Source organism: Paramormyrops kingsleyae, chromosome 17 (genome assembly GCF_048594095.1).
Source record: "Paramormyrops kingsleyae isolate MSU_618 chromosome 17, PKINGS_0.4, whole genome shotgun sequence".
NCBI classification, from domain to species: domain Eukaryota; kingdom Metazoa; phylum Chordata; class Actinopteri; order Osteoglossiformes; family Mormyridae; genus Paramormyrops; species Paramormyrops kingsleyae.
Window position 1 is genome coordinate 26091247 of NC_132813.1, and position 9540 is coordinate 26100786.

The 9540-nt window shown below is 36.0% G+C and overlaps 1 protein-coding gene across 1 annotated transcript; it reads left to right on the plus strand.

The window, feature by feature from the left end:
- The first annotated feature begins 4398 nt into the window (after positions 1–4398).
- gmnc (geminin coiled-coil domain containing) lies at positions 4399–8687 on the plus strand. Its single transcript, XM_023837226.2, has 5 exons — positions 4399–4524; positions 5400–5574; positions 5768–5850; positions 6156–6272; positions 7819–8687. Exons 1-5 carry the CDS (start codon positions 4522–4524, stop codon positions 8557–8559), a joined length of 1119 nt encoding a protein of 372 aa, XP_023692994.1. The 5' UTR covers positions 4399–4521; the 3' UTR covers positions 8560–8687.
- Positions 8688–9540: the final 853 nt, after the last annotated feature.

Sequence of the window (9540 nt, forward strand, 5' to 3'; positions counted from 1 at the left end):
CACTTCCTTATCCTGAACATGTAATCATCAGTACTGGTCCCAGTCTCACATTTCTGTAATTTGCAAAGTAGGAGAAACACAGCAATCTGAATCCTAAGACTGATGATCTCACTACTGAAGAATGAAGTGGACATTAGGTTACAGGACCATTCTGATTTTAGGAGTAGGGATTTAAATAAAGTATTCTAAAATCTCATTTTGTTTATCACCAAAACTTATTGTGTATGCACTCAATATTATTTTGTAATAAATGCATTTTAAAAAATTTCTTCTCCTCAAACCTCAAAGTTTTATTACTTAGCGAAGCGTAAATATTTGGTTAATATTTGGATATCATTTGATTGAATTTGTCTTTAAGATGTATTGTACTATGAGTCAATAATTTTGGAACGTATGCCAGACAGTAGTCCCCTAACAGGTCTAATTCCCTACATTAAGTCCATGCACACGTGCTTTTTGACAGAGATCTGTTTCTGCTTTGATCTTGCAGTGCAGGTTTGTGCTTTCAAAGCCAAGGGAACACGGGGCAACACGTGTCCTGCAGGAGCCAATATGGTCCTCCTGCTCTAGACAAAGGGCCTGTTTAGAGCAGCCTCTTGCTTCCCAGCAGGGAGCTACAGTCAAGGGGGTGGTGGGGGGGGGAGTCTCTGCATCTGGGTCTGCTCATATATATAAACAGTCCCTGAGCCGTAAGTCGACCTAGACTCAAATTGAAGGCTTAATTGGCAGCCAGCTCCTGGTAGGGGCTCATTGTTCTGCCGAAAGAGGCTTAGAAGCCTGGTCCAGAGCACAAGTCATTAATAACCACTGAGAGGGTTAGAGAGAGAAAGCTGTGTGTGGCAGCTTGAAGGCCAACAGGAAGCAGCAAAGTGAGTGACTTCTCCCCTGGTCTTCTCTGTATGACAGTGAGAGAGGCTGTGACTCAATCAGTTACATGGAACAGCAGGTGACAATAATTTATCCTCGAATCTGTGAGAGAGAACTGGAACCAGTCACTGACTAAGGAAAGGATTTGGTGACAGCAATTCATCTGTGAGTGTAGGTCACTGATTAGTGCAGGTGCCTGGCTCATTCACTAGAGATAAAATACTATAAAATAGGTGGAATATTGATTGATGATACAATATGTGGCAATTTATCATAATACTAGAACATAACTAAGGTAATTAGTTATGTACTAACAAGATCAAGGAAAGTGGAAGGAAGAGCCAAAACTTTACAAAAGCTATAGAATGCTTGATTGTTTGTTTGGTGTCCGGTGTGTGAAATGATCCTCCCACAAGGAGTCACTGTAAATGGATTTCCACTTAACAACATGCTGTGGGCTGTCAGCATGCCATGATTGTTGCCCAACAATCCCTGTACCAACAGCCCCTGTCATTAGTTCTCTCAGCAGGCAGCTAGCATAGAAAAGGCCTAGCACGTGGACATCTGTGCTGGGGCCACAGGGTTACACTCCCAGGTACTCCACCTGTATGGCAACCTCATTACTGCCCTTGGTGGGGGCAATTAGTACTCCAACTGTCTGGTAAGGCTAGAAGGGGAAAGGGTACCTAGGCAGGATGGAATGACAGGCCGTCTCTGCCAGTAAAGCTGCAAGACTACCAGGCTGTTTAGAGAACAGCACATGCCCAGTAAACTGTAGAATTAGTGTCAAGAATAGCTATTGCTGCTGCCTCTTGATCTTCCCCTTCACATCCACTATTGCCTGTCAGTATGCTTATCTTCCATGATATCATAGACTGCATTGAGAATGGGCCCAGTTAATCTGGTCCCATTAACATATCTACTTGTTCCTTTTCTTGTAGTTTATTTTCAAAATGAGTATGGTTCCTATAATTCAATTTTGATTTATTTTTATACATAGCACTTTTCACAACAGAGTTGCCCCAAGGCACTTTAAAATATTATATGATGGTACGATTATAAAAATAACATACTAATAATTTAGAGTACAACTTAAGCAAATGCATTTTTTTCAGTATCTTTTCAAGTATTCAGGTAGTCATAATTGTAAATTGTTTTTGTAAATTTCATATATTAAAAAAGTATGCAAACACTGCTACATTTCATATAACCACACACAATAATATATTGTACACCATTCATAATAATCTCTCATGGTCAAGCAAACAAAATTAGCAAAATTATAAATTAAATTATTAATATGTACAATGGAAAAACCATGTACAATTATACAAACATATATTAAAGCAAAAGACACTCACATATGCAAAGTTTATAATACTTAGAGGAACAGGAAAGAAAAGACTTAACAGTTTATTGTCAGTTAGTGAAGTAGGGCGTAAACCCTAACATCAACGCCCCCGCCTAAATTTCTGCTTGCTCAGAACAGCTCACAATGCCATTGTGAAATTGTGAAAGTGTCCTATTTTTCTGCCAACAAAAAGCTTCATAGGAAGAGGAATATGTTTTTTTTGTCCATGGAAACCTGTCCAACCACTGGCAAAAGGCCAGTTCACATTGAACTACACCAAAATCAGTTTGAAAGCACAATGAGACTTAACTAAATAACAATAAGAATGAAACAATAGGGATCCTGCAGCTAACACTGCTTCAACGCCTTATAAATACAGAAAGCAATGAGTTACAGAGCCACTGAGAACTAATCAAATTGTGACAAGGACAGTCTTCAAACCACAATGTTAATACCTTGAAACACCACATCAAGAAGAGTTGCTAACCACAGTGAGCACAAACAATGACAAGAAAAAAAACAATGGTTAGAAAATATGAGCCACAATTGGAACATACTGAATTTCTTTAACCACAATGAAACACCCAGTCGACTGACCATAATGATTTGGTCCTTGTCAGAATCACTCAGATCTTTACCCCTTATCTTCTGCATTCAACAGGTTGACTGTGAGTACTGAATGTTAGTCTAATGGTTACAGGTGTGCACTTGTAATCAAAAGGGTGCTGGTTTAAATCTTGGACCAGTAAAGCACCACTGAGGTACCCTGAGCAAGATACTGCTCCTTGGGCACTAAATAAGCTGCCCCTTGCTACAGTATGTCACGGTGCGACATATGAAGAGGTTAAATGCAGAGGACACATTTCGTTGTTGTGCACCATGTGCGGTGATGTGTTAACAATAATAACTAATCACTTTCCCCTAAATACAGTGTTTATCAAACCAACTCATAGGGACCCCCAGACAGTCTATGTTTTTGCTCTGTCCCAATCCCCGGGGAGTTGGGAGAGAGCAAAAACATGGACCATCTGGGGTTCTTGAGGACTGCTTTGAGAAACCCTGGCATAAAATATCTAAGACCTTCACACACTATTTGTTTTTACAAGATAGCCAACATTATTCACTTCACATGAGGATAGTCTTAATGTTTTGATTCATTTGTGTATGAGTACAGAATGTAAGATGAAATAGTGTGCTCTTGTATTTCCATTTAAATTCTTTACATTTTTGCGACTGCTGAACTGGTGGAAGGCATACAATTGTAATAGTCAGGTGTTCAGGTGTTGCCTAGGTCTAACTACACTAGATTTAAAACTAAACTTCGAAGGCTAAACTTTCTTTCTTTCTTGAAAAGAAAGTCTGGGAGCAGACATTCACTAATCACCCAACTGGTTATTTAGTACACTATCCCAGGAAATATGACACAACGTACAGGCACGCCAGTCAAGTTATTGTAAATGCAATATATCATGGCATTCAAAATATATCATAGGTAAAATATTTTCAGTTGCTTTGCATTTATTTTATGTATAGATTATTATTATAATTATTATACCTGAGAATATGTGCCCTCCTTTATTTCGTAATGACGTATAAAACTAATAAAGCATCTCTATGCGCTTGTCGCAAGTTCGCATTACAGCCCGTACAACTATGCGTTAAAATGTAGAAAGACTTTCTGTATTTTTTGAAGGCTAAATTATATTTATATTATAGTTCATTACTGGTTTTTTCCTTTTGGCCTTTTTGCTCATGAAATCAACTTCATCTTGATTAAATTTGTCACATATTATGCCATAAATTTACAAGAGTTAAAGAAACCATTGAATCCACTTGTTCTGATCTCCTCTACGCCTTGATTCATTTAAAATGCTAATGTATCACTCGACGATTTATACCTTTGCTTTATTAAGGAATATTTGTATTTTCTATATCTATACAAAAATCACATATAGACCTGATATTTGAAATTCGACGTACTTGGGATTTCCCTTCATTAGCGCAGTAATGTACAGCTGCCCCATGAGTAGAAATTCATAAATTAATTTTGGATTAAATTGTAGAATAATCATGTTGGTGTTTGCTCTCAGTTTCAGATTTAGAGTGTTAAATGATCACGTCACAAAGTCGACATCTTTACACCAAATCAGATTGCTGGGCGAAAGTACTTAGAGCGTCATTGCTTCTGGATCAAGATTAGAGCTCACCTCCCCCGATCTGTTCAGTTCTCAATAAAGGTTTCAAGAGTAAGTAAGGTCTTCGATCTCTTGGCGTTTGCTCATGCAGCGAGTGCTCTCTACAACATGGTAAGTGTATCACTTTAGACTGTACTACTTACTCACTGCTTCAGTGTACTTGTACATACAATTCGATGTTATAAATGTCTTATACATTGCGACTTTATGTGCACCTGTTCCTGATGTATTGCCACCATTGCTGGCAAATATACAGTCCTATAATGTGGGTTTTATGAACGAAGAATCTGCTGTCGTATATTTTGAAATTTTGTAGCTCTTTTATTTGAATAGTATTATAAAGCACGTCATGTGTAATGATGCGCGTAAACTAAATTCTAAGTGATTGTACTCCAGCTTTCTAGGCATCAAGCAGAATATGACTGTAATATCACTAACGATTATCATGTTACAGTAAAATTTCCTAATAAGTAACTGTATTGTTTAATACATTCCTTTTGAATTTTTCTGCCGATTAGGAATCTTAGTATGTACGAATAATGAAATACCTAAAGTGTCCAAAACACGTATAGAACTCTCCGTACTTAGACAAAAAAGATTTAGGTTTTAGTTTATTTGATAAAAACTAATTTTATTTCAACATAATTTTTTTCAACTTTTTAAATTTATAAATATATTTAATGCAGGAAGTTTTATATTTCGTGACAGCATGAATTTCATTACTTGAATTATGAAATGGCTTTTTAAGGTACAATAGTCTTTATATGAGTCTTCATAATGAACCTGAGCAAGGTCTCCTGCTGCAGTAATATTTTAGATAATCTTAAAAACATTTATGAAAGCGAAATGATCTGCTTTCAATCATCACTATCCTATAAGGGATTCAAGATATATTTAATCAGTCAAAATCAAATCAAATCAAGCCATTTTTAGTAGGTTAAAGTCTTGCATTTTCTAGATGATGAGCATACTATTTCCCTTTACAGAGCACCGCTTTATCTTGCCAAGATGTGAGCTTTGTAGGGGGCCAGCGTTACGACGGCCCCTATTCCATCATGACGTCACTGGATAGTGTTGACGTTTCCAGGGAAACACTTGACTCTTATTGGTCCGCTGGTCCCCTGGACAACACAGCTTGCCAGCACGAGCCTCCCCAGCAGGGTAAATCTTTTGATATTAAATTTTCTTTGCCGTAATATACACGATTTTCCGTTGTCTATGGCGGTGCAACTAGCAACTACTAATTGTCAGTTTTCTAAAATGGTAATACTGTTGATGTTGTGATGCCACATTTATTTCATTTAGTGCAGTGTTTTTGAATATTGTTTTCTATTAAAGATGTATTTGTCCATAGATACCATCAATCTTTTGAATTATGTGACAGAATCTAGCCCTCACTGGACTGATCTTTCACCACAACTTTTGAGAAACAAGCAGGTATTAAGACTTTCCTATTGTTGTTGTTGTTATTGATGTTGTCATCCTAAGTTTCTTATTCATGATTATGATGATGCTGATGTTATGCTACTATTACTACTACTACTACTACTAATAATAATAATAATAATAATAATACTGTTGTTTCGATAGTATTGAACAATATTTAAGGGATTATGGATGGTTTTCCAGTTATATATATATATATATATATATATATATATATATATATATATATATATATATATATATATATATACACACACATAAATATATTTAATTATTTATTAATTTACTTTTATTAGCTTCAGGATATACTTTTGCAAAGAGAAGAAGAGCTGGCACGGTTGCATGAAGAAAATAACAAGCTTAAAGAATTTCTGAATTCTTCATTTGTGAAATGCTTGGAAGAGAAAACAAAGGTGGGAAGAACAAAAATTTTAATCAAAGCAAATTTAATGAATGTTTAATACATGGTGAATGATGAGGATTGTTTTTTTTTTTTTGTATTTGGACTTGTAACAGTTTCTTTTTCTTTGAGAGACTCAGACCACTGTAATTTGTTAACTCTGTAATAGAACTGAGGTGCTTTTCCTGAAACCTATTTAACGCTACATCATTCGTAGTGATTAGTCATTAGTTGTCTCTTAATGCTCCAACGTGTTTCCCAAAACGTTCTTAGTTATGTATATCTTTTAGATTCTTTCGTAAAGTCGGTCTGAGCCCCTCTTAGCTGTCTCTTATCGCTGTTGTCAGCTTATACTGCTCATGTAAAATAAGACAAACATTTTGTTAAGGCTACAATTTCATAACGAAACATCACCTAAAAAATAACTGACAAAATGATATGACATGATATGTCCATATGACAAAATGATTTTGTCTGATACATGATAGGTTATTGACCATATTTGATAGGTTTCATCCTTGCGCTCTGTGCAGCAAATTGGCCTCAGTAATGCACGGATTCATAATGAAAGATAAGTGATGCGGTGTTGATTATGTATTTATTTATTAATTGGGAAGGGGGGAGGTTTCTTCTGATATTCTGGTGGACGTATTCCCCCTATTTCCAACGCCTCTGGAATGCACACACCTCTCTAAATGTGCCAAAGTCACAGTATGTCAAAACTTCATGGTTTATGAGGTTGATAAGATTCGACACTGCATGTTTATTTACTTGTAAGTCTAATATGATTTCCCCAAAATATCACCCTGGAATAGAGAAGTCTACACTGAAGCACATAGGACATTCTGTTAAGTTAAGAAACTTTTCTTTCGGCTATTGTGCCATTGCCCGTAATAGTATCAAAGACATGCACACATATTGGTGCATGCAGGTGTTTAATAAAACAAATACAAATAAAATGTTGATTCTACAGTCTGGGGAGGTGGGTTTGTACACCCAATTGGCAAAAATCATATTTACGATTAGATGATTCAATTTAATTTAAATAATGATAATAATAATAATAATAATAATAATAAATCATATTTATGATTAGATTATTCTATTTGTGAATTTTGTATTTTTTAAGGTTATCCCCAGTTCTGATTAGTGCAATATTTTGAAAGATTCCTGCAGTGTTTTTTATTTAAAAAGAAAACTACTTTCTTTCATGCGGCAATCAAGCAGTTGCTGCAATAATCAATTCTCGAGCCATTGATGTCAACCAATCAGATCATCCAGTGCCTATTAATGTCACACTTAAGCTCTCCCTTAAACAATCTCTTAAGAGATTATTTGTGAAACTGATGTAGGAAAAGAAATCCCTTTCGTAAGATATATTTTTAGACACTAAGACTCATCATTATCGGGAAACGCACCCCAGGATGTTCACAACAAGGGATCTACAATGATTTTTATTGTGTTGGACATTTTCCTTCTTACAGAGTATAAACTCTGGCATTGGAAATATTCTGTCTTACACACACTGAGGTTCTTATAATACTATTTTTCCCTCACAGATAGTACTATCTGCTCAGACAGGATATGCCAAAAAGAGCAAAAAACGGACACGCGAGGATGAAGGAAGATTATATCCCAGCCATTTTTTTTCTGCCACTCAGGGTAAACGAACACTTCAAAACCTCTCTTTGGATTTCTGCCCCACAGAGGAGCGGGCTGCTGCCCCACCTACCAGCCCCTGCCTTCTGCAGACTCTACCTTTGAGGAATCAGGACTCAATTGACTCATCCAAATTCAACACCAGTAGTGACCCTTGCATTTACAGGAGCCCCACAGTCAGTCCTTCATCTCATTGCGATTCCGGGGTTAACAGTGACCCTTCCAGCTTCTTCAACTCCCCAGCTAACCACTATTCTACCTACAGTGTCGACATAAATTCATTGCCACATGGCAATGTCATCAATACTGAAATCCAGCAAGCCGCACAGCCAGATTTCCTGTTTAAATCTGATGATCTGGAGAACTACAACCTGGTATCAACAGCCTTGCTAGAAGTCCACACTCCATACTGCCTCAAATCTAATAATACACCACAGACACATCATCGTCTTCTAGGGAGCAACATTGCTCAGTGCTCCTCCCCATACACTCCCCAGGGCAGGACAGATTTAGCCTTCACCATGTCCTTGAACCCTTCCAGTGGTGTGAGGACGCACAGTTATCCTCAGGGACAAGCTTTTGTCAGAAGAGACACACATGGGGGCTGGAACTTTACATGGATACCCAAACATGTGCACTAGCTGTGTGTCACTATACACACAAAACAACAAAAGACATACAAGCAAAGGATACAACTATAAAAAAAGGATACAACTATTAAAAAAAAAACTGTTTTCAACGCTGGTCTTAGCAATTCTGTTTGAGGAATATCTGAAAAGAATAATTATTTATAAAGTTATAAAGTATAAAGTAATTGTCCATCAAAATGAACAAATAGAAAATTTTATGTCAGCAAAACTTATGAATTAAAATTCTAAGGACGTTTAAAGGTATTTCTGTGAATTAAATACATTTACTTTATTGGACTATAAATGATGAAAATATTTGACTCAATTAAAATTCCTTATTTATTGTATCACAACTATTAATTATTAATTAATTCATAAATAAATTTATTTTAAAGGGCATTCCTTAAATTTTTCCTTATACCATTTTTGATATTGCGTGATTAATAACTTAAATATTGATTACTTGATTGATTACTTGATCAATAACCCAAATGCAAAACAATTCTTAAGTGAAGCAGTTTGACTTTGCTTGAACCATGTAATTCATTCATTCATTAGCTTAACTTAACCTTAAAAAACACAGATAAAATGTGTGCTAATATAATTCAGATTGGTTAAACTACCTCACAATTCAAAAGTCATGCACTTCTGTGATGACAAAGATATGAACACAATTTGCTCTGTATACTGTTCCAAGTTTTATACGTCTCCTCAGAATGTTCTGCTATATCTTTACTGTATACTTTGCTGAAATTTCAAACAGCATATACTCTATTATCTTTGTAATAATTTGTGATATACATTCTAACTGTTCTGCTCTGTACTCTTCTGTGCAGTTTTTTGTGATGTCTGTTACGTACTCAATCTATATTTTATCTTGGTTCTTCAGTCATTCTACAGAAACATTATAATCAATAGTCATTACAGCTTTCAACTCTTAGAAAGCCATGCACCATAAAAAGTGATTAACAAATGTGTCTAGAAACTTGCTAA

Excerpts from the sequence above, each read along its gene's own strand:
- gmnc (XM_023837226.2), top strand. Across the intron at positions 5,851-6,155 it reads AACTTTTGAGAAACAAGCAG|CTTCAGGATATACTTTTGCA; the intron begins GTATTAAGACTT and ends TACTTTTATTAG. Across the intron at positions 6,273-7,818 it reads GCTTGGAAGAGAAAACAAAG|ATAGTACTATCTGCTCAGAC; the intron begins GTGGGAAGAACA and ends TTTCCCTCACAG.